At 44.6% G+C, this 24,821-nt stretch overlaps 2 protein-coding genes, 1 long non-coding RNA gene and 2 pseudogenes across 3 annotated transcripts; 1 reads left to right on the top strand and 4 right to left on the bottom strand.

The window, feature by feature from the left end:
• The window catches only part of LOC130518453 (H-2 class I histocompatibility antigen, Q9 alpha chain-like), a 35,654-nt pseudogene extending 28,640 nt beyond the window's left edge, over window positions 1–7,014 (bottom strand).
• Window positions 7,015–7,640: 626 nt separating this feature from the next.
• LOC130518450 (H-2 class I histocompatibility antigen, Q9 alpha chain-like) lies at window positions 7,641–15,294 on the bottom strand (annotated as a pseudogene).
• On the bottom strand, window positions 11,310–14,045 carry LOC130518485 (uncharacterized). The gene is made up of 2 exons (XR_008948042.1): window positions 12,025–14,045; window positions 11,310–11,901 (listed from the first exon to the last, which is right to left on the bottom strand). It is a non-coding gene; the product is annotated as an uncharacterized LOC130518485 (long non-coding RNA).
• A 1,013-nt stretch (window positions 15,295–16,307) lies between the features above and the next one.
• On the bottom strand, window positions 16,308–19,088 carry LOC130518715 (major histocompatibility complex class I-related gene protein-like). The gene is made up of 5 exons (XM_057021534.1): window positions 18,814–19,088; window positions 18,474–18,736; window positions 18,138–18,361; window positions 17,234–17,908; window positions 16,308–17,018 (listed from the first exon to the last, which is right to left on the bottom strand). Exons 1-4 carry the CDS (start codon window positions 19,071–19,073, stop codon window positions 17,501–17,503), a joined length of 1,155 nt encoding a protein of 384 aa, XP_056877514.1. The 5' UTR covers window positions 19,074–19,088; the 3' UTR covers window positions 16,308–17,018; window positions 17,234–17,500.
• A 1,184-nt stretch (window positions 19,089–20,272) lies between these two features.
• Window positions 20,273–24,681, top strand: slc39a7 (solute carrier family 39 member 7). The gene is made up of 9 exons (XM_057021047.1): window positions 20,273–20,459; window positions 20,992–21,484; window positions 21,834–22,002; window positions 22,413–22,484; window positions 22,638–22,772; window positions 22,873–22,959; window positions 23,588–23,784; window positions 23,907–24,192; window positions 24,262–24,681. Exons 2-8 carry the CDS (start codon window positions 21,002–21,004, stop codon window positions 24,159–24,161), a joined length of 1,398 nt encoding a protein of 465 aa, XP_056877027.1. The 5' UTR covers window positions 20,273–20,459; window positions 20,992–21,001; the 3' UTR covers window positions 24,162–24,192; window positions 24,262–24,681.
• Window positions 24,682–24,821: the final 140 nt, after the last annotated feature.

Genomic DNA, 24,821 nt, shown 5'->3' with positions numbered 1-24,821 from the left:
AGTTCGATTGGGATGGTAACTTAGGCAAGCCAGGCAATATTATAAAATTAAAAGAAGATTTAATAGAATATGGAAAGAAACATCCAAAAGTAAATGTGGGGTTGGCACAATGTCATCTCTGGCTCACTGAATCAAAATATAGAAGAGAAAAAGAGAAATGAAAAAGAGAAAAAGAAGAGAAAAATAAGAACTCCTTATACCCATCGTTGAGTGCGTACGTGAGGGCGGAGGACAACGAAACAGGAGGCAGGAGTCAATTGATAAATGTGCCTCCTCCGTATGTTCCTCCACCTCTAGCTCCACCAGCTCCCCCATTGGACCCGCCTGGAGCTATAGCCCCCCTTGCTTCAAACACTAATCCTTTTTTGGGCCCCTCTCTATCGGGAGCCCAGTACAGAAATTAATAACGGTACTGAAACACAGCAAGTCCTCATGTGTGTTAATGGTAAAAAATGGGGCACTGTTAGAGGAGATTGGGTCCCAGTGGATCCAGCCACTCAACAACCATGGCAGCCTGGCAGCCAAGAACTAAATGACAGACTCGACAGACTGTACGAGCACATTCAAACTACTTTTACCAGACGAGCTGACTACAGCGCCATTACGGCCACAAGACAAAAGACTGACGAAAGTTTTGAAGACTATAGCATGAGAATGAAAGATGTGTTCCGAAAAAATAGTGGAATTCCATATGCGGAAGAACCAGAAGGTCCCTACCAACAGCAGTTAAAGCAAGCTATACATGGGGGATCAAAATCAGAGATAAAATCATGGGTAGAGAGACAGTTAGTTGATTTCGGAACTTGTCCCCTAAACCGCTATGAACAACATGCTATCCATGCTGAAAGACAATGCCAAAAGAGTAAGAACCAATTAACAGGCATGTTTTTCAATGCCAATCCTTTCCCAAGCCGAGGCCGTGGACGTGGGCGAGGCCGAGGCGGAAGGGGAGGAGGAGGCAATTCCCGTGAAAAAGATCAGTGTCATTATTGTAAAAATTATGGACACTGGGAACGTGATTGCAGAAAGAAACAACGTGACCAGAGATACAATAGAGGACAGCAGCAAGGTTCTAATCCACCTCAACAATGACTAGAACCGGAAAAAGATGTCACAAAAATTAAAACAAATCAGGGCACAAAATTTGACCAATTTGAAAAAGATGACTTAGAAGATGTTTTAGACTTAGAAACCATCTTCCTGTTTGCTGAAGGCAAACCAGAAATACAACTGACCGTGTTAGGCAATTCTTTAACATTTTTAGTAGACACGGGTGCAGGTAAATCAGTAATTAGAGATCCAATAGCCCTGAAGCCAACTTCTACACAGATTTTTGTGAGATCAGCAAATGGTCTCGTAACTAAAGAAAGAATGTCAGTTCCTGTAGATGTTTGTGACCCTGTAAGTGGAATCACACTTAAAGCTCCTTTTGTGATCTCCACCACATGTCCCGTAAATCTATTAGGAAGAGATCTTATCTCTCAGCTTCAGTTGATGATTCGCACCACAGCTGAAGGGATGTGGTCTGTAGATAGAATGGTTAATTTGTGGGTAAGAGAAGGAGGGATGTGCAGTAAATACTGGTCACTCAACATTCCTGAAAAACAGCCCCCTCCATTCTCTGACCCAATCACTATGATATATGGTAAAGCTCTGTCATACTTACAGCCTGAAGCCCAGCTCCACAATCAAACTGACCTGCATGTAACCATGCACGTGGAGCGCATTGGTGAGATCTGTAAATCAGACCCACACGGCACTTCAAGCTATGCAGAGCAGTTTGTTAAACTTAAAGATCCAGAAATGATGTAATCATTGTAATTATGCACCTATATGTGTGTGGTCAAACAGCTGTCTGCACGGCAGGAAGCCTTTCCGCCGAAGCAGCAGCGCTATTCAAAGTGTCAGGTTCTGTAACACATGTTTCTATTGCTAAACCGCTTAAGAAAAGATGGCAAGACTTGAGATGTGACGTAAAACACTGGAGCAGCCTGCCCTATAGGCCTAAGGTGAGGTTGATTTTAATGATCAGTTCCAGGTGTGGCGCATTCCCCTTAAAACATGGTTGCTGACACATCCAGCAACGCACCTCACAGACCAGAGTTCATGAGAAGAAAACATCTTCCTCACGCAGGAGGAAGAGGAGAAGCTGAAAGAGCTTCCCCCTGAATTACGGTCGGAAGGACCTGCAGATGTAGGTCTTATAAAAGGAGCAGAACCTGTAAAAATAATCCCTAAATCAGATTATAGACCATTTCAGAGGCAATATCCCCTTAAGACTGATGCACAGGAGGGTATTGTTCCGATATTTAACTCACTGCTTAAAGCAGGAGTCATCAGAGAGTGTCCTGAGTCTCCTGTAAATACACCCCTATTTCCAGTAAGGAAGTCACCACCATCTGCCGGCTGGCGGATGGTGCAGGACCTGCAAGCTGTAAACGCTGCAGTGGTCCCTAGGTCTCCTTTAGTCGCAGATCCATACACCCTGCTGAATGACTTAAACCCTGAACATCAGTGGTACACAGTGATCGATGTATCCAATGCATTTTTCTCTGTACCAGTACATCCAGACAGCCAGTTTTGGTTTGCATTTACGTTTCAAGGACAGAGGTACACCTGGACAAGGTTACCTCAGGGCTACTGTGAGAGTCCCACAATCTTCTCTCAGGTAATGATGTCATCATTAGCTAAGTTTAAACCTCCGTGTGGAAGTCAAATCCTCGTCTACGTGGATGACATCCTCATGGCGTCAAAAACAGAGGCAGATTGTTGGTCAGACACGCTAGCATTGCTACACTGGCTAGCCTCACAAGGCCATAAATTAAGCAAAAGCGAACTGCAACTGGTGAAGCAGGAAGTGGTTTATCTGGGCCATGTTTTGACACATAATGGAAGAGCTATTCTTGAGTCGAGGAAAACAGCAGTGCTTGAAGCCCCAAAACCAAAAACAAAGATGCAGATGATGTCATTCTTAGGACTAGTGAATTTTTGCAGATCATGGATCTTAGATTATGCGAAAATAACTGCCCCTTTACAAGCATTGATGTATGATAATCCCTTAGCAATGACTGATGTGTTAACATGTACCCCTGAAGCTGAAGAAGCATTTGTGTACATAAAACAGGCCCTTGTAAGTGCTGGAGTGTTAAAGCTGCCAGACTATCAGAAGCCTTTTGAGCAGGTTGTTGACTGCAAGGGTGACTTTATGACTTCAGTTTTGTTGCAGAAGCACGGAGATAAGAGGCAGCCAGTGGCCTACTACTCCCACAAGCTAGATTCCGTAGTTTGTGCACTCCCACCATGCGTTAAAGCAGTGGTGGCAGCGTCTGAGGCAGTGAAAGCCTCCGCAGGAGTGGTGCTATATCATGAGCTAACTTTGCTAGTTCCACATGCAGTGTCAATACTGCTGCTACAAAGTAAGATAGCATTCCTGTCGCCAGCACGTCATCTTTCCTGCATGGCAGTGTTGCTGTCTCAGCCGAATCTGACGATTCGACGCTGCACGACCTTAAACCCAGCGACGCTGCTACCCACCGCAGAAGAGGGACACCAGCACAACTGCCTGGATGAGGTCTCCATTACGGTCCTGCCGCGACCAGATCTCAGTGATGTCGCGTTGACTACAGGACAGACACTCTTTGTGGATGGCTCATCAAGAAAGGATGACTGTGGACGCACTAGAACTGCCTATGCAGTAGTTACAGCAACTGAGGTGGTGGAGGCGAAATCACTTCCCTCCTCCTATTCTGCTCAAGCTGCAGAACTCGTCGCACTCACACGTGCTTGTGAATTAAGCAAAGGACAAGATGTTACCATTTACACGGATAGTCAATATGCATTTTCCACGCTGTTTGTGTTTGCTCAACAATGGAATTTGAGAGGGATGAAAACGTCGACGGGCAAACCGGTCATGCATGCAGAACTGCTAAGAAAGTTATTAGCTGCAATACAGCAGCCACGTAAAATAGCTGTATGTAAATGCACTGCACATACTAACAACACAGACGCAGTCTCACAAGGCAATGCCTTTGCAGACAGAGCCGCAAAGGCTGCAGCAAATAACAACACACTTCTTGATAATGATGAGGAAGAATCATTTAGCCTAGAACCTGCAGATAATGATATTCTGAAAGAAATGCAACAAAGTGCTCCAGAAAAAGAAAAGGCCATGTGGAAGAAGCGAGGAGCCAAACTGGATGATAAAGGACTATTAACCATAGGAAACAAACCAATCCTTCTCCAGAATATGCATAAATGGGCAGCATTAGTGAGCCATGGGCCATGCCATGTCTCAACAGGAGGGATGGTACAGATGGTTAATGAACATTATTATACTATAGGATTACATACATACTCAAAAAAATTTTGTTCACAATGTGCTATTTGTGTAAAACACAGCCCACAGGGAGCCCTTAAGGCCCCTGCAGGCACTACACCATTACCAAATCATCCATTTCACACAGTTTTTCTAGATTTTATTCAGCTAACACCATGTGAAGGTAAACAATATTGTCTAGTAGTGTTAGATGGATTTACTAGGTGGGTAGAAATTTTCCCCACAGCAAAAGCAGATGGCAGTGGCAAAAGTTTTATGTAGAGAGATCATTCCCAGGTTTGGCATTCCGAAGATCATCTGGAGCGACAATGGAAGCCATTTTGTAAATGAGGTAGTGAAAACTGTTGGAGTAACTTTGGACATTGATTTGAAGAATCACTGCGCATACCACCCTCAGAGTGCAGGTTGGTTGAAAGAGTCAACGGTACTATTAAGAACAGACTAAATAAGTGTATGGACGAGACAGGAAAGAACTGGATGTTTTGTCTCGACCTGGTGAAATTATGGATGCACATAACACCACCAAGGAGCCCACCAGAGAACTTCGACTTCTCAGACTTTCCAAGCTGGCCAAACTGGATCCGCAGATTTGAGAGGTTTAGAGTTGCTGCTGGACTGGACCAAAAAGGTGAAGCCTATCAAGTCAATTCATTAGTTTATGCCATGGGTGATAAAGATGATGATATTCTGTGTACACTGGGCTTAAGTGATGAAGACAAGAAGAAATACAAGCCAGTAAAAGAGGCCTTTGATAAATACTTCATTTGCAAGCACAATGTGATTTATGAACGGTGCAGATTTAACAAAAGGAGCCAAGAGCCAGGTGAATCGGCCGAATCGTTCATTTCTGCAGTTTACAAACTGGCAGAACACTGCAATTATGGTGCAATGCAGAAAGAAATTATCAGAGACAGGTTGGTGGTAGGCATAAGATACCAGGGCCTGTCAGACAGGCCCTGGCAGCGTGTGGGAGCGGACCTGTTCCAGTGGAACTCAGCTATGTACCTGCTAGTAGTTGACTACTTCTCACGCTACATAGAAGTAGCTAACCTCACTTCCACTACCTCAGCCTTTGTAATGGAGAAGCTCAAGGCTATCTTCTCACGTCATGGGGTCGCGGAGGTCCTGGTCACGGACGGTGGTCCTCAGTTTGCTTCGGCGGAGTTTGCGGACTTTGCCAGAGAGTACGACTTCCAACATGTGACTAGCAGCCCCCGTTATCCTCAGGGAAATTCAGAGGCAGAAAGGGCTGTGGGGACAGTCAAATCTCTCCTGAGGAAGGGAGAGGATCCACATAAGGCCCTCATGGCTTACAGGGCCACACCCTTGGCGCAAGGAGCATCTCCTGCACAGCTCCTGATGGGTTGAAACATCAGAACACCCCTGCCCGTCAGTCAGGAGAATTTGGACCCGAGGTGGCCTGATCTACAAGCTTTCAGAGAGAAGGATCAGGAAATGAAGGAGAAGCAAGCATCCTGTTTCAACAAAAGACACCGGGCACAGCAGAGACAGGAGCTCCAACCAGGACAGAGAGTCTGGGTGAAGAACACCGAGCAACCTGGGGTCATCACAGGTCCAGCCCAGACACCAAGGTCCTACAACATCAAGTTGGCCTCAGGAAGTCTTCGGAGAAACCGATCCCACATCAGGGTCATTCCAGAGACTCCTACTGTTACTAGATCAGGGCGCATGATTAGAAGACCAGTGAGAATGGACTTATAATAATAATCCGTCTTACATAGAAAGCTGTGGTCACACAGGGCAGAATAACACCTGCACAGCTTTGGGGACTCAGGCAGTCTACCCTGACCCCGAGATAGGAAAGTGCCTTTAAGTTGATTGTTTGACTTGTTTAAAAGAAATGAGACAAAATGTACTTCAGTTGCTAAGCTAATTGATTATTGCATACTGTACATTCCTGAGTTAAAGTTATACAGAGATATTTGTGTTTGTAAGTACAGTAAAAGAAAATAACAGTTGTTGATGTTAAAAGAAATGTGGGCAACTCACTAAAAGGGGGAGATGTAGGAATATTGGTAGGAACCAATAAGTGTTAATTAAAACAATAGAAAGGATACACTCATCTCGTCTCTCTTAGAGATATATACAAGGCACAGAGTATTGCTACAATCAACACCAGTAAACTGTGCAGTCGGACGGGTGTTTAACGCTTCTCGTCTGACTGTTTCCTCCTGATTACAATTATCTAAACCACAATCATGTCAAGGGAGGTTCAACTGACTATTTATCATTTTTACTCTTGCTAAAGATTATACTATCCCTAACTTCTAAACTTTTAACATTTATTTTCAGCTGCTGCACAAAAGCTGCATGTGATGATTAAAGTTTAAACCCTCCTGATATGAACTAGATTCCTCTCAGTCGTGTCTGATAGATGAGCCCAAGTGTGTGAATGATCGCCAAGCAAATGGAAACCTTCCGGAAATTTAGCCTGAAATGAAAGTTACCTGACTGAATTCAGCATTTCCACATTTAAAATGATCAGAACTGACCTGCTGAAGAGTCGGGCAGACTCATTAGTGCCAGAAGAAGCAGAAAGTCGAGGGATTTCATGATGAAAGCCAGTTTTTGTGGTCAAAAACAAAGTGGATGACTCCGCCTCGACGGTCCGGGAGAAAAATGAGGAGGAAAGGCGGAGAGAAAGGAGAAATAAACCGTGTTCACGTGATCAGGAGCCAATAGGAATTCTGAGATGGCACCGACGTCACTAAGGACCAGGTAGAAGCGAATGGGGTCTGAACGGGGCCAAAGTGAAAGTGAAAGCGACTCGTTTTAGTGAGAGCTGGAGGGTGAAGGTGGGGGGGGGGCTCTCCAGTTAGAGCAAACTTAAAGATCTGAAGTGTGTGTGGCTGCAAAGGTCTGTCATTGTTGATCTAATGTTTAAATCCATCAATAATTCACTCCTTTAAACCGGTTTGCGAGAGCTGCCCCACCATGACGTCACCTCCGGAACTAACACGCTCATTACCGGGTGAAGGGCTCTCTCTAGTGTCTGATCACTACACTCAACGTTCTCACACAATTTCCTAAAACTTTTGACTCTTTCAACATTTGACCTCCGAGTTTCAGTCTGGCGAAAGTCTGAAAACTGTTGGAAAGCTGCAGCGGAGGTCTTCATGTTCCCTCAAACATCTGGAGTTTACTGGGATTCAGAGTTCTGGGTGAACACACACTTTATTAAAATAAGTCTTCACTCTCTGAACTGAGATTTTCCCTTTGATAATTATTCAGGGATCACGGGTCCAAATTAGGAACCAACAAACTTTAAACTGCAGCTTCTTTATTTTTCTGTTTGAAGACTTTTTTTTCCAGCAGAATTCTTTTACATTGTTGCAAATTCACAAGGTCATTTTATTAATTCAGTGGGACAATTTTACAGCCAGTGAATGAATAATATATTGTTGTTGTTGTTGTTTTTATTGTTGTTGTCAATAATAATAATAATCGTCTTTTAGTTTGGTATATTGGACTGGTCCAATATTTGTGCTGGACAGATCAGGAAGTTACATTATTTTATTACCTGTTGCCTGTCAGCTAAGCTACTCAAACAGTTGATTTTACTGGTGTGTGATGATGCTGCAGCCAGAATTTGTGTATCAGTTGGCACAAATCAGATGATAATTTCTCTTGCAGGGAATTATTTTATTCTTTTTTTTATTCCAGCAGCCATCATCAGAAAATATCACCGCAAAAGAAAAGGGCAAAACACAATACAGCAAAAAAACTGTCCTAAAGGCAAATGCACAAAAAAGGCATAAAATAGGTGGATTATTGTGTATATTAAATTAAACAAGTATACAGTAGTAAAATGAAGAAAGAGGAGTTTCCCGTGAGACGATGAGCATCAATCTTCAAATAAAAGAATATTTAAATATTTCAGATCAATGTCGCCCTCTGCTGGACACATCAGGGAATTACAACTTCCCGTTTGCTGCTCCGAAAACCCTCCTGGTGTTAAAGTCCATGAATTTGCTATTTAAGAAACTTCTTTGAACGTAGTTGCTGCTAAAATGCCAATAACGAAATAGCTTATTAAAATTCCCGCTGTAAAAGTTAAGTGTGAAAAATCCTTCTGTACCAGTTGGCTGTGTTTCACGTTGAGAGTTGTTTACCACACAATGAGGAAGTCCCGTGGAAAGGAAATGGTTGCAGGAATGCTGAGAATCTGGTCACACCGGAGTGGTTCTGCCTCTATCCTGGCACAGTATCATCAGTATCATCCTCAACTGTCGGTTCTGCTGGCAGCTCCACTGGTCATGTGCCTTTTGTAGAATATCCAACCTCTTTAAAGACGAAACACAAAATGGAGTCGTCTTCTGATCACAACGGGGACGCTGTAGAGAGATGTTTGATTAACTGACAGGTCGCTGCCAAGACTTCACAAGTGATTGTTGTTATTCAGCATGTGGGAAGCAGCTTGTTGACTGGGATCTCCTGAGAAGGCTGCTGGTGGGAACATTTCATCATTAAGATTAGAGCTGGAACCAAGCTGGAGAAATAAAAAGGCCTATTTTTAAAGCAATAAACGCAGCGGGTTTTAGTTGCTCACCAGGATTATTCCTTGTCCTGATGCAGAACCGAATGGCGACGCCCACCGGCAGCAGCAGAACCACCAGGATCACTATGATAACAGCAGCACCAGGATGGTTTGAGGATGAGACTGGAACACAACACTGAACTTTTACTGCTCAACCTGTGAGGTTATGTTCATTTAAATGAAGAATCCCAGCGCTATGATCCGAGTGTAGGTTAGAGACAGGGATTGAGCCGAACATGTACTTCAGAACTGAAAAGGAAGCATCTTGGACATGATCTTTACTGGACCTTCAGAGGCTCACCAGGCTTCCCCCAGTTGGTCCTGATCTGGTTTTTGTCCAGTGTTGTGGTGATTTCCTTCGCTCCAGACAGCTGAAACACACACTTGTAGCTGCTCCAGTCTTCAGGTGGGACTGAGGACACTTTCAGGTCAACACTCGCCTGGAAGGTTCCGTCAGGGTTGAGGAGCATCTCTCCGCGGTCCATGTCCTCATCGAGCTCCTCTTCACCTTTCCTCCAGGACAGTGTGGCTCTGTCGGGGTAGAAGCCTGTAGCGTGGCAGCTGACAGGAGAGGAGGGGGTCTTCTGGAGCAGAGACACTGACGGCAGCTCTGGGGGGGACAGAGAGAGGATGAGAGGGAGGACCAGAGGGGGGCCATGGGGAGACAGGGTAGGAGGAGGGGGGGCAGGTGGGTGAGAGACAGAGAGACAGGGTGGGGGGAAAGAGAGGTAGGCGATGGGGAGACAGGGTGGGAGGGGGGGGTGAGAGACAGAGCGACAGGGTGGGGAAAGAGGGGGAGGAAATGGGGGGGAGGAAACAGGGTGGATGAAGAGGGGGGAGGTGGGAAGGGGGAAGTAGGTGGAGGGAACAGGTGGAAGAAGGTAGAGTGACAGAGACGGAGGGAGGAAGAGATGTGTGGGGGTGGAGGGGGAGAGAGAGAGGGGGGAGAGAGAGCGGGTGGAGAGGGGGAGAGGAAGAAAGTGGGGGAGAAGGAAGGTGAGGGGCAGAGAGACATTTTGGGAGGAGGGGGGGCTGGGGGATGACACAGGTGTCCTGCAGGTTGTGATGTCATGCTGCCACAGGTCATGTGACTCTACCTGTTCTCATCAGTGAGCTCTTCCCATAGTTCACATACTTCTGCAGCCACTCGATGCACTCCTGGTTAAGGTAGGACTTCTGTTGTTCTATCCCAGCTTCATCCTGATCCCACTTGTGTTTGCTGATCTCAGCCTCCCGTTTGGCAGCTACCAATATTCCTTCCTTCAGTTTAAATGAGATAAAATCTTCTCCATCATAACCAAACTGATCAAATCCATTCTTCTCTCCAGTCTCATCGTCCCACTCACAGCCGCACATGAACTGGAAGATGTGGACACCTGAGAGACAGAGACAGAGACAGAGACAGGGACAGAGACAGAGGTGAGTAAAGCAGAGACGTCACAGCTCACCCACCTGTCAACAGGTGAGACCGTCTCACCGTCCCCCAGAGACTCACTGATGCTCCCAACAGCTGTCTCTGGTCTGATGGACACTGTCCTCACCTGGACAGTCCTCATTGATCCTGACTGAACCGTGTCACCCTTGTAAATCTGGAATCTGCTTCCTGTTTCCTTCACTCGCGTCTTTATTCCAGCTTTTCTTTCCTAATAAACTTGATTCTTCTCTCAGTTTTGCTTTCATGGTTCTGAGACGGTCCTTTGATCTTTATTCTGGAAAAATGGACCAATAAAATCTAAAATCAGAAAGTTCTTAAATCTGACTCAGAATCCAAAGTTGCTGTTTCCTTCGTTGCTGATCAGGCTGTAATTGCTCGTTGTGAGTGTTGATGATTCCTCGTCCGTGTTTTAATTCTTTTCTCCTGGTAGGAAAACTGAGCTTTGATCTGAAGCAGCTCCATGTTGGAGGATTCAACCTCCCAGATCAGGAGGGCTGGGCAGCCATTTTAGTTCCATCTGGCAGCGTTATTAGAGCGTCACACCAGACAAAGGGAGTTTGTTGATGGCACAGTCTGAGAGGAACATGGAAACTGTATCAGCCTGAGAATTGGATGGATTTGATTCATCTTTCCATCAGAAAATCCTCCAACATCGTTGCTCTGATCTTTAATGGAAGCTCCTTTTCTTTGTGCAGCTGGGATTTAATAAACTCATCATGAGATATTTTACACATTTTTATCAAGTTGTTGAAGCTGTTGCAGCAGGTTTTTGCCCTGGTTGATATTATATCCTGATGTTTGTCTAATTCCTTCCTACTCCAGCTGATATGGAGGCGTCGCCATGGCGCCACTTTAGTCACAAACCATCAGCACACACAACCTTTCCTTTCTTCTTCTGTTTCAGCTCAAGAATCCAGCTGATGATGGGGAGATTTGTGCTGCTCTGCTGTTCATCGTTCTGCTTCTCATGTTGTTATTAGAGCTAATGAGGCTCAGAGTCATTAGAGCTTTTGGGACGACTGGAATCAGAGCTGGAAACAGCGTCTGTGGACCCGTCGGCTTTTCCATCCTGAACCTTTTTAGGGGGTTATTTTAGTCGGTAGAACCTCTAGATGTGGAAATTCTTGGACTTCCTTGTAGTTGTAATGATGCCGTTTCAGATGAAGTGATTTTTAAAAAGGGTCTGATTCTTTGAGTCCTGCTGTGTTTAAGCTCTCTAATATATGTGAACCTCTTTGTTCTGAACTGGTTGTTTCTACATGCAGGCTCCTGTTGTTGCTTCTGTCTTTAGAACCTTCCTCACTAACCATGAAAGAGGAGTCAGTTATTGGCAGATATACAAGTCAGTTCATTATTATGACTCTAAAGTCTTTTTAAGCCTTTTTCCCAGCTGCAGGTTCAGTTGCTGTCATTCAGAATATGCTGTTAACCTGCTGGTTTCCTCCTGAGGGGATAGAACTCCCTGGAGCCTCTTTATTCCACTCTCTTCTTCTTTTTGACTGCACATGCTGACATTATTCCTCTTGATGTTCATTCTGACCAGTGAGCGACCCTGATTCCACCTCTATTTGCCTGTATTGAAGATCAATCTGGACGTTAGCATTAATAAATCCATCAATGTCTCACTCAAAAAGTCTGATACTATTGTTCAATTGTAGAAATATTGATAAAGATGTGTAAGAACATTGATTTGACTTGATGGGACTCTGTCTTAGCTGGTTTTGTTGCCGACTCCTCAATACAAAAGGTCTCTATTTTCTGTCCAACAAGTCGCTAGAAGACGCTCAATGACGTCGTCTCACAATCCGCCCAATCCCAATTATATTTAGAGGTTGTTGGAACGTGAGAGGAGCAATGTTGCTGTGGGAGACACCAAAAGTCAGCAAAACACCTTAAATATGTTTCAACTGCAAATAAACGTTTAATCTGTTGATCCTGTTTTGAACTTACCGACTGACCGTATTTTCGCGACCAAAAGACGCAATTAAAAGTCTTAAATTTTCTCTAAAGTGGACAAGGTGTTTAACATGTTCATGCGTGCGCCTTATGTGTGCACTGAGTTCCAAAATCTATAAATGCTTTTCAACATTCGCAAAAGCCATTTGGGATTCATTTCAGATACAGAATATGATGTACGTGAGTATACTGCTAAATACACGCTAGCATGCATGTTTAAGTCAGGGGTGTTCATTACGTCGATCGCGATCTACCGGTCGATCGCGGCGTGACATTAAAAAATATCAGCCTATCATTCATCCCGTCACTTGATTGACATCCAGGGCAACCAGTTATGTTTTGCAAATTTATAGTAGGTAGATCTTCTTGACTTGGTCATTTGAAAAGTAGCTTGCATGCTGAAAAAGTGTGGGCACCCCTGTTTTAAGCTAGCGTAGCGGTATGTTTTACCATGCCTGCGCCTTAGTATACGTGCACCTATGTGTGCACTGAGTTCCAAAATCTGTAAATGCTTTTCGGCTTTTGCAAAAGCCATTTGGGATTCATTTCAGATACAGAATATGATGTACGTGAGTGCATTACTAAATACACGCTAGCATGCATGTTTTAAGCTAGTGTAGCGTTATGTTTTACCATGCCTGCGCCCTATTGTCGCGAAAATAAGGTAAATCCTTTCTATAAATACAGCTAAATCCTGTTTGTCCTGCTGAGTCTCATGCTAGAATATGACTCTAAATCAAGAAGATTCCTGCTATGTGGGCTGGACCTGCTGGCCCTACGGCCGACCTCCTCCTGTATCCAGCCTGGAGAGCAGCAAAATGACCCAAAAGAGGCTCTCTGGAAGTGTTCCTGGTTATGTTGCTTTTTAAGCTTCTTGTCATGTTTCTAAACTTCTGCTCCATTATGAAGCCTAAAACAAGTGACAGGAACACAGGAACACCAACCCAAACACACGGAACTGTTTATAGAAGACTTTAACTGGACTACATTTGTCATCTAAATGGACTAAAAGAGAAACGTGTCAGAGGGAGAAAATGATAACGGCTCCGGCTCTAATTCAGCTTCATACGTTGATGTTTGTCTCCACCAACAGCAGAAAGAGTCACCAGATTTGTTGCTGCTCCCTGAGCAGATGTAGACAGGAAGTCACAAAGTTCTCAAAAGGGTTTTGTTGGTGTCACTAAGTGGAGCCGTTGGCTGGAAATATGAAAAACAGGCCCAGCCTCTGGTTCCAGGAGCAAATGTTCTGTGTATCTTCATGTTTTGGTGGGTTCATTTTCCTGTTTTTGGTGAGATCATCAGAACTAAATGTGGCGTTCATGACAATCATTCATTAATGAAAGGATGAAGTGGTGAAATGAGCCAGTGAGTGTTTGTGGATGTTCCCAGATGAATGGATGATGCACAGACTCACTGTGGTCCACTTCAGCTCAGCTCAGCCGCTACAAACAAACGTGTGATGTGATGAATCCTCTAGTTTCTGCAGGTCATGTGACCTCTACTGGCTAACCTGCCGCTGACGCTCTGACCAACATCTCTGGGGTATTATGGGATGGTCAGAAACAGTGTGAGTGAGGCAGGTCCGGTCCAGTTTCAGCGTTCTGCTGAGTCGGAGTGTGTCTGAGCCCAGAGGAGGCGTCATCACACTGTTGGATCAAGGTGAGTGAAACACTCCCAGATGAAGAGTGTGTGTGATCACCTGATCACCAAAACACACAACCGGACGTCAACAATAGTTTATCAGGAGTAAAGAAAAGTCAACTCACCTCCAGTTTGGTTGAAGCGCGGCTTTAAAATTTCAATGTTGCTTTGAAGGCCTGCTGGTGACCCATGAAGACTCCAGTGTATCTGTCCCAGTACTGAGGATCATCTGCTGTAGCTTCCTTCATCCACTCCTGTTAAACTGCATTCTTCCGGTGTTGCTGTCATAGTGAACCATCTGAACATCATCAACCATCCCAACCACCACAAACTCTGGGAAGTTTGGAACTCCAGAAGATCCAGTGTAGAAATACTTCAGAGTGTGAGTCACTGAGAGAAAAAATATCAAATATCACAACTTTACTGTCAGAAACGACTCAACAAGAGTTTAATATTAATAACACACAATCAGAAAACAAAATTAAATATAGAAAAGACTAATTATTCATTTATTTACACTTTCATTAGTTTCAAGTTTTTAAAGTTATTTTGATTTTAAAATCATCGTTGCTTACTTAAAATTTTTATCAGCACATTTTAAAAAATTAACTAAAAATAATCACTTAAAATAAAATAAAGAAACCCTTTTATTTTCTTTAAAATAAACCTGTTTATTTTTCTTTCCTAACTTATTCAGGTTAATAAGTTAGTCACTATTTAAACGAGTGATTAATGACAACTTGAGCTGTTTCCAGTTAAACCTGAAACACTTCAAAATCTCCCTAAAATCACTGTAATTTTACTGAGGTTTGTTTCATAAGTTCATTTATTTGGAGGCAAATATAAAGTATTTCTTGTGGAAAGATTAATGGCAACATGTTAAACATCCCAACGCTGATTTGGGATCCTGTCTTCAGCTTCATCAGGATCACTTCTGTTCTGATTAAAGCTGATTTTTCTCCCTCACATGTTGGATCAACTGCAGCATTTCCATCATCACAAGTGAAGATTCTCCTCATGAGGAGCTGCTGTTGAAGCTTTATTCTCAGACTGGGATCAACTCCACAGTGGTTGAGATTCTGCTTTTCTTCATCACATTTATTAATGATTAAAGTTTAAACCCTCCTGATATGAACTAGATTCCTCTCAGTCGTGTCTGATAGATGAGCCCAAGTGTGGGAATGATCGCCAAGCAAATGGAAACCTTCCGGAAATTTAGCGTGAAATGAAAGTTGCCTGACTGAATTTAGCATTTCCACATTTAAAATGATCAGAACTGACCTGCTGAAGAGTCGGGCAGACTCAGAGTGCCAGCAGAAGAAGCAGAAAAGTCGAGTGATTTCATGATGAAAGACAGTTTTTGTGGTCAGATACAAAGTGCATGACTCCGCCTCGACGGACGGGAGGAAAAGGAAAATGAGGAGAGAAAAGCGGAGAGAAAGGAGAAAAACCGTTTTCACGTGATCAGGAGCCAATAGGAATTCTGAGATGGCACCGACGTCACTTAGGACCAGGTAGAAGCGAATGGGGTCTGAATGGGGCCAAAGTGAAAGTGAAAGCACTCGTTTTAGTGAGAGCTGGAGGGTGAAGGTGGGGGGGGAGTCTGAAGTTTGTGTGGCTGCAAAGGTCTGTCATTGTGGATCTAATGTTTAAATCCATCAATAATTCACTCCTTTAAGCCGGTGTGCGAGAGCTGCCCCACCATGACGTCACCTCCGGAACTAACGCGCTCATTACCGGGTGAAGGGCTCTCTCTAGTGTCTGATCACTACAGTCAACGTTCTCACACAATTTCCTAAAACTTTTGACTCTTTCAACTTTTGACCTCCGAGTTTCAGTCTGGCGAAAGTCTGAAAACTGTTGGAAAGCTGCAGCGGAGGTCTTCATGTTCCCTCAAACATCTGGAGTTTACTGGGATTCAGAGTTCTGGGTGAACACACACTTTATTAAAATAAGTCTTCACTCTCTGAACTGAGATTTTCCCTTTGATAATTATTCAGGGATCACAGGTCCAAATTAGGAACCAACAAACTTTAAACTGCAGCTTGTTTATTTTTCTGTTTGAAGACTTTTTTTCCAGCAGAATTCTTTTACATAGTTGCAAATTCACAAGGTCATTTTATTAATTCAGTGGGACAATTTTACAGCCAGTGTGAATGAATATATATTGTTGTTGTTGTATTTTATTTCAATTATTTCAATAAAGTTAGTTTGGTGTATTGGACTGGTCCAATATTTGTGCTCGACAGATCAGGAAGTTACATTATTTTATTACCTCCTCGGTTGCCTGTCAGCTAAGCTACTCAAACAGTTGATTTTACTGGTGTGTGATGATGCTGCAGCCAGAATTTGTCTAGCAGTTGGCACAAATCAGATGATAATTTCTCTTGCAGGGAATTATTTTATTCTTTTTTTTATTCCAGCAGCCATCATCAGAAAATATCACCGCAAAAGAAAAGGGCAAAACACAATACAGCAAAAACTGTCCTAAAGGCAAATGCACAAAAAAGGCATAAAATAGGTGGATTATTGTGTATATTAAATTAAACAAGTATACAGTAGTAAAATGAAGAAAGAGGAGTTCCCGTGAGACGATGAGCATCAATCTTCAAATAAAAGAATATTTAAATATTTCAGATCAATGTCGCCCTCTGCTGGACACATCAGGGAATTACAACTTCCCGTTTGCTGCTCCGAAAACCCTCCTGGTGTTAAAGTCCATGAATTTGCTATTTAAGAAACTTCTTTGAACGTAGTTGCTGCTAAAATGCCAATAACGAAATAGCTTATTAAAATTCCCGTGTAACAAAAGTTGTGTGAAAAATCCTTCTGTACCAGTTGGCTGTGTTTCACGTTGAGAGTTGTTTTACCACACAATGAGGAAGTCCCGTGGAAAGGAAATGGTTGCAGGAATGCTGAGAATCTGGTCACACCGGAGTGGTTCTGCCTCTATCCTGGCACAGTATCATCAGGATCATCCTCAACTGTCGGTTCTGCTGGCAGCTCCACTGGTCATGTGCCTTTTGTAGAATATCCAACCTCTTTAAAGACGAAACACAAAATGGAGTCGTCTTCTGATCACAACGGGGACGCTGTAGAGAGATGTTTGATTAACTGACAGGTCGCTGCCAAGACTTCACAAGTGATTGTTGTTATTCAGCATGTGGGAAGCAGCTTGTTGACTGGGATCTCCTGAGAAGGCTGCTGGTGGGAACATTTCATCATTAAGATTAGAGCTGGAACCAAGCTGGAGAAATAAAAAGGCCTATTTTTAAAGCAATAAACGCAGCGGGTTTTAGTTGCTCACCAGGATTATTCCTTGTCCTGATGCAGAACCGAATGGCGACGCCCACCGGCAGCAGCAGAACCACCAGGATCACTATGATAACAGCAGCACCAGGATGGTTTGAGGATGAGACTGGAACACAACACTGAACTTTTACTGCTCAACCTGTGAGGTTATGTTCATTTAAATGAAGAATCCCAGCGCTATGATCCGAGTGTAGGTTAGAGACAGGGATTGAGCCGAACATGTACTTCAGAACTGAAAAGGAAGCATCTTTGGACATGATCTTTACTGGACCTTCAGAGGCTCACCAGGCTTCCCCCAGTTGGTCCTGATCTGGTTTTTGTCCAGTGTTGTGGTGATTTCCTTCCCTCCAGACAGCTGAAACACACACTTGTAGCTGCTCCAGTCTTCAGGTGGGACTGAGGACACGTTCAGGTCAACACTCATCTGGAAGGTTCCGTCAGGGTTGAGGAGCATCTCTCCGTGGTCCACGTCCTCATGGAGCTCCTCTTCACCTTTCCTCCAGGACAGTGTGGCTCTGTCGGGGTAGAAGCCTGTAGCGTGGCAGCTGACAGGAGAGGAGGGGGTCTTCTGGAGCAGAGACACTGACGGCAGCTCTGGGGGGACAGAGAGGAACCCATCATTTGTCTCATGGTGGTTCATCAGCAGGACAAAGTCAACCTTCGCCCCAATTTAAGGCTTCAAATGCTGCGAGTGTTTAAACCTGATCAAAAACACCTGAAGAAGCTAACTGGGTCGGTAAAACTGAGAAGAGTCACGTTTTCCTGCATGTTGGACATATTAATGCAGGCAGTCAGTGACATCATCCTGTCACCTGGTCCTGCTGAGTTCTTACAGAAGGTTAACGTGTCTCTACCTGTTCTCTCCAGGTGCTCCTTCATAATGGCAGAATATTGCTTCATCCTTTCTTGGTGATGTACAGACTAATCCAGCGTGTTCTATGTTCATCAGAATCCCATCTGGGTTTTACAGCGAGAGCCTTTGGTGTCAGAGCCGTCCAGTGCAGCGTCTTCAGGTCCAGTTCCAACAGGTCTTCTCCGTCATAACCAAATTTTGAGAAAGCAGAGATTTCTCCTGTCTCACTGTCCAATTCACAATGATCAAGCCTCTGTATAACATGGACACCTGCTGGGAGAACGCAGAGGTCAGTAAATCTGGAGCATGCTATGCTAATTCACCTCCTTTCTTGAGTGCACAATGAGTTCTGCATGGAAGAAAAAGTGGATCATGGTCTCACCTCCAGTCTGGTTGTAGATCTCCATCACATTGTACATCCAGTACTTCATGTTGACTGGAAAACGCTCCACACACTCTGCAGTGTACCAGTCCAGCTGTTCTTGGTGATGGTCCAGGAACGTCTTTGCCCAGTTTGTCTTTGGCTCTACTTTCTTTTTAGTGGTGTCGCAGTATCCAACCTCAAGTCCACTGACCTCCACACTTGCAAAAAACTCAGGGATGTTTGGGAGTCCAGGGTGTAGTAAATGGTGAGGGACGGTTGCACTAGGAGACAAACAGGAGATCTTTTAGAGGAGCCTTAAGACTGCAGACTGTAGGAACTCCAATAAATGGGCTGGAACCTGTGCGGAGGATCTTTTAAAGTGCATATAATTGTCCCATGGCTGCTGTTGTTCCCCAGGGCAAGGCCTACTTTCTGCCACCGCGCTGTCCTCGCCTCACCCTGACTTCTCACCTGACCAGTGTCTCCTCTCCTTTGATTTGGAGTCTTTGAAATTTTGAGTTGAATGCCTCGATGCTCATGGGCCAAACATGAATCTCTAATAAAGAGGACTGTGTTCCGCTGAAGCAGGTGATTGTTTGCTGCCTTCCAGAGCAGCATTCAGTATCAGGACAACTCAGATTTCCCCATCTTTCAGACCAACGCTCTTATTTTGAGGTTAGAAACCCTGTTTACTTTTCTTAGTCATGAACGTGTGTAAATGTAGGAGAATCACAGCAGGAATGTGAACTTACCTGCAGATGCAGATTTACAGGAAAGCAACAGCATGAACAATAATTTCCTCATTTTGTCTGGCTGAATAGGTCTGAAGGGCTGATGTAACTGGAGTTTTTATATCCTTCAGGTTGGGGTGGAACCAACTGATTTATTTTCCTCCCACCAAAAAATTCATCCAATGAAAATATGAAACACAAAATAAAGTGCTCCTTCTGTTCTGAGCTCTTGAAATGTCACACATATTTGTTTAATTTACTTAGAAAAATTCTCCTAATATATGTATTGTATTTGAAATGTACAATACAAAACTGATATGATCATTTAGACCTGTAGTAGGTAAATGCATTGGAAACTTTTACTGAAAATAAAGTAAATCAATTAAACAAATATAAGTGTCCCTATTTTCCAGATGCTATTATCTTCATATATGGTTCCCAGAGGTAAACAAATTTGTTCTTTTGGTCTTTCTAGGCTTCATTCTGAGGGTTCAGACATTTATTTCAAACATGTTATAAGTCACTATTCATTTTTTGGCTCTTATTAACTACGTTTGCAGATGACTTTTGGAATTAGATGTGAGTTGGGTTATTTTTGGTTATGTCAGAGCTTAGGTTAGAACCTATGAAGGTCAATAGATGCATTTAATTACACCCAAGGAAAGGGAATATTTTACACTTGAAAACTTAAAAGAACTAATCCAAATCTATATTATGTAAAGAAGGAAGATGATTCCCATTTAATTTAGCTGATAATTGGCCTAAAATTGCGGTGTACTTGTCCGGGTTCTACAGTAAACTTAAATTCAAAACATTTTTTTTCACTTTCACATTTTCCAAATCCACGCACACCGAAGCTCACATCCTGTTTTCCTCCGGGATACTTCAGGAAAGCCTCGCGATATCTCGCGATATTTCAACCGTTATATCCTCTGGTTTCTTTCTGTATTTCACAAATAATGTGTTTATCAGTATTCGTGGAAGGCGAGTTGCATAAAGATATAAACACGATTCAGCATAAATATGGTGACGTCGTATTCATTTCAAACATGTTTGTTTGCCAACAGACACACGACAAGGGAGCATAGAAGGAAGCTCCATCGGAATGGAACGCGCCCCCGCGAGATTTGGTTGCGTTTACTTGAGTAAATGCCACGTCTTAACAACGGCGTCAACTCTGGGAGAACTATAAGGAGTTCCCCAAACACACTGCTCTGCAGCCAGGAGAGAGTGATCCAGCGGCTCGACGCCTGGCGATATCCGACGCTACCCGGTAAGAATGCAGTGTTTACTTTCACAGTGATTCCTCCTGACGCGGAAGCATGCTAGCACGTAGCTGCTTCGCCAGCTAGCCGGCCGGCTCCCCATGTTTAATGATCGGATTTGGCAGTTTACTGTCAGATAAAGGCTGCGCCTTTTAAAGATCTGACATTCTTTGTTTTATTTCATACCCGACGTGTAGTCTAATCTTCAGGTGGCTTGACGAGGCGTCAGCTGCTCGCAGTTTATGACAGAAGGTCCCCTAAAGCATCAACAGATGCTCCGACTCACTTTATAAACGTTGCATTTGATGGAAAAACGCGGAAATCTGCAGCTGGGGGCGACAATCGCTGGCAGATTTGGTCAGTTTGTATGAAAAGTAAACTTTGTTGAGGAAGTTAAAGGAGAAAACGAGAGTAGCTGTTTGTTTGCCAAACTGTTCCTTTAACGTTGCCTGTTACTATTTGTTCCTGTGATGTTCAGATGATGATTTTCATAAAGTGTGGAAGAGAAAAGTTATTTCCTTTATTTATTTTCCCCCGCAGACCGACCAAAATGGGATGCCCACACCTGCTGCTGCTGGCGGTTGTCGCATCTTCACTATTTCCTCTAAACTTACATTCAGGCTCTGCTCACAGCCATTCCCATGGTGACCACAGCCACCATCATCATGGTCACTCCCATGGAGACCAGGAGCATTTCCATGACCCTGAGGTGAAGATGTTCCATGGAGCAAGCAAGTGGAGCGCTGAGGCCAACCTCCCCAAAGAGGAGCCCCATGGACACGGACACGCTCACGATCATGGACACGGACACGCTCACGATCATGGACACGCTCACGATCATGGACACGGACACGCTCACGATCATGGACACGCTCACGATCAGGGACACGGACACGCTCACGATCATGGACACGCTCACGATCATGGACACGCTCACGATCACAAGGAGGAGAGTGGCCACCGGGGCTCTCAGGGGTGGAAGAAGGACAAGAGGAAAGCCCCACAGAGGGACATGGTGGAGCTCTGGATGCAGGTGATGTGGTCTCGGGAATAATGTGGTGAAGATGAATTATCCAGTCTTTTCCTAGCCTGTCCCCTGCAGGGATAAATCCAGGAATGTCTGTTTCCTCCTGTCATCTGCACAGTTGTAGTGCAAATATTATCACCCCGTCTGGCTAAATATGTACACAAGGAGGACTTTTTGATCAACTTCAGAGTAGATTATAACGGTGTCTAGAAAAGGGGCGGGACATAAAACTCGTTTGGTCCGGCTGAGGTCGTGGACGGTGTCACGTGGACAAACAGCAGAGGGGCTAAAGCAGCTCAGTGTGTCTCAGGTGCTTCGACCGCTTTAATAAAAGTCTCCCCCTCTCCTCCTCCAGGCCATCGGGTCCACCCTGCTGATCAGCGCGGCTCCCTTCCTCATCCTGTTCCTGATCCCAGTTCAGTCCAACAGCGACCAACACCAGAACCTGCTGAAGATTCTGCTCAGCTTCGCCTCGGGGGGTCTGCTGGGCGACGCCTTCCTCCACCTCATCCCTCACGCGTTGGGTAGGCTCTGATGACTTTTGCTCGCGGTTGCACAGGTTTGTGTTCAGTGCCCGGAGACGTCGGATGGAGCGAATCCAAACAGTTTGATGGGAGTTTTCTCGGACGGCGTTCCCGACTGTCTGTGTCCCCGAGAGCAGCTCGTAAAACACCTCGCAGCTCTTCTAACGGTTGTTTGCCCATGTTGACACGCAGCAGCTTTGAGGCACTTTTCTCCTGTTTGCGAGCAAACAGGAAAACATCCGTACACGGAGATCCTGCAGGACGGGACCGTTTGCCCCTCCAGCCTGGGCGGCTCACTCCTGTGTCCCCTGTGGTTCATCCCACATTTATTGATTCAAATGATGTTGAACGGTGACTGGAGAGACGAGTGTACATGAAATGTCCTTTCATTCTACTCTTCCCCTGCGCAGCCCCACACTCTCACCATGGAGACGACCACGGACACGCCCACAAAAGTGAAGAGTCCCATGGCCACTCCCACGGTGGGCGCTAATTACCTTGTTTCACCAGGAATTTACCCTAAACTTCTGTGATTTCTGCTTCCTGTGAGCAGAAATGTTCTGTCTTAGTCGGGTTTTGAGTCCGTTCACGCTCTCGGTTTGTATCTCGCGGTCTGACGGTTGCTCTGTTCCCAGGAGCCGAGCACGATCACGTCATGTCGGTGGGTTTGTGGGTTCTCGGAGGACTCGTTGCGTTTCTGATCGTGGAGAAGTTTGTGCGTCTGCTCAAGGGCAACGAGGGCCACGGCCACTCTCACAGCTCCTCTCAAGGTTCGTCGTCACAAACTCGCCTGCCGCTCCTGCTCAAACGCACGTTTCCCTGTGTGGGTGTGGACTGGGGGGGTAAATCTGACCTCTGTTTGATACTCAGCCAAGCCAAAAGAAAAGCACAGTGATGATGAAGACGAGAAGGAAAAGGAGAAGACGGCAAAGGCCACAAAAGATGAGCCCTGCACAGGTGAGTTTAGGTCGAGTTTAAGTTGATTTAGGTTGAGATTTTTAACTTGTTCAGGTTTACCAGGTCAGGCCTGATGTTAGAAAGTGCTTTATTGATTTCTTTTAATGGGAAAATCTAAAAACTTAAAGTCTGAAAACCTTTATTTACCCCTATAATTAGCACTTCTGCCTTTTAAAAAATGAATGTGCGCCCCCAGTGGTCAAATACGAAATACACTACAAGTATATTTTCATAATTGTGTTGATCAAAAAACTCCCAATAATCTTGAATCTCTCTGGATGAAGGTAAGTGAGGGTGGCGTGCATTAATGCTGCTCATCATTGCTGCTATTTTTAGAATTCTGCAACTATTTCCACGCTGCATTCTTTAGGTAATATAGTTAAAAATTATGATCGGATCTGTTTTATTTTTCTTAAATGTAACTATTATTAGATGTTCTTGAACGCTGCATCATCACATCTACATCTGTTGTATTAGTCTGGAATTCTGAGGGCGTTACTGGCTCAGACAGCAAGACAAAAATGTTCAGTTAGACGCCATCATGAACACGAGCAATTGTAATTAATATCATGCATTAATTACAAAATGTAACAACATAAATGATTTTAAAAATGCTCTCACAACATAGACATCAAGGTGTCGGGTTACCTGAACCTGGCAGCTGACGTCATCCATAATTTCACCGATGGCCTGGCCATGGGGGCGTCCTTCCTGGTTAGTCCGACGGTCGGCACGATAACCACCCTCACCATCCTACTGCACGAGGTCCCGCATGAGATCGGAGACTTCGCCATCCTCATCCAGTCAGGCTGCACCAAAAGAAAGGTGGCTGAAGCGTTTGTTGCTCTGCACGTGTCCCGTGAACAGTGATGTCATCACCGATCAACAGATCGATACCTCCTGAAACCGCATCTCACCGTCGCCGTCCGCTTCCTCTTTCCCATCAGGCCATTTTTCTCCAGCTGCTGACGGCCCTTGGGGCTGTGGCCGGGACGATCTGCTCGCTGTTGGCGCAGGGCGCGGGCACGGCAGCGACCACCTGGATCCTCCCGTTCACTGCCGGGGGCTTCGTCTACATCGCCACGGTGACGGTCCTCCCAGAACTGCTGGTGGGTCGCTCCAGTTTCGGCCAGTCTGTGATGGAGATTCTGGCTTTGCTGTTTGGAGTCGGCATGATGGTGGTGATCGCGGAGTACGAGTGAGACGGGAAGGCCAGAAGGAGGACAGGAAATGGTGGGTTTACGTGGATTAATGCTTACGAGGGGTGTGTTGTCTTTTTACCAGCTCCTTTCTGACTCAAAGGTCCGGGAGTGAAGGGTTTTGGTGTATTTAGCCGTTGGTCACCTCTCTGATCTGTGCTCCAAACTTCCATCCGGAGCCACCGTGTCTGTGAAGTCGCTGAATAAGCTTTTTGAACCTCTGCTGACTGAGGCGTCCATCTTGCTGTGAGGCCAAACCGTGTCCACTAAATTTCACTCGGCTGTTTGGTCCTGTTCCTGTTTGTCGACAGCAGGCCAAATTTAAATGTAGCTTTAGCCACAACACCCCCCCTTTTCCATTTCCTCCATTTTTGTGTCTGATGCTTGAAATGACATTTCTGATCATGTTTTTTAGAGCAGAGAATGCTTTTTTCTCTCTGTAGTCAGCTGCTCTGTTACATGTCCGTCTCTGTTGGATGTGAATATTTTAACATTCCACAAAATAAATAATTGCCACTTATGACTTCAGCTGACATCTTTATTCTCATTCAAATATTTTAGTCTTGATATTAATATATTTATATTATTATTATTAAAAGTGGTGGCGCAGCAGTTTAATGTGGTGCAATATTGCATAATGACCACAAGAGGGACCCAAAGTCC

Source organism: Takifugu flavidus, chromosome 21 (genome assembly GCF_003711565.1).
Source record: "Takifugu flavidus isolate HTHZ2018 chromosome 21, ASM371156v2, whole genome shotgun sequence".
NCBI classification, from domain to species: Eukaryota; Metazoa; Chordata; class Actinopteri; order Tetraodontiformes; family Tetraodontidae; genus Takifugu; species Takifugu flavidus.
Note: the sequence above shows the minus strand (reverse complement) of the source record. Positions and strands in the feature narration are given on the sequence as shown.

What these genes read in the sequence shown, in the direction of transcription:
- LOC130518715 (XM_057021534.1), bottom strand. Translation starts at nt 19,073, where the DNA reads ATGCTGCTCTGGAAGGCAGCAAACAATCACCTGCTTCAGCGGAACACA. An exon ending in GATCTACAACCAGACTGGAG is followed by an intron (nt 18,362 to 18,473) that starts GTGAGACCATGA and finishes TTCTCCCAGCAG; the next exon opens with GTGTCCATGTTATACAGAGG. An exon ending in TGTACATCACCAAGAAAGGA is followed by an intron (nt 17,909 to 18,137) that starts TGAAGCAATATT and finishes TTGAAGCCTTAA; the next exon opens with ATTGGGGCGAAGGTTGACTT.
- slc39a7 (XM_057021047.1), top strand. Translation starts at nt 21,002, where the DNA reads ATGGGATGCCCACACCTGCTGCTGCTGGCGGTTGTCGCATCTTCACTA. An exon ending in CTCTCACAGCTCCTCTCAAG is followed by an intron (nt 22,773 to 22,872) that starts GTTCGTCGTCAC and finishes TTTGATACTCAG; the next exon opens with CCAAGCCAAAAGAAAAGCAC. An exon ending in CAGGCTGCACCAAAAGAAAG is followed by an intron (nt 23,785 to 23,906) that starts GTGGCTGAAGCG and finishes CTTTCCCATCAG; the next exon opens with GCCATTTTTCTCCAGCTGCT.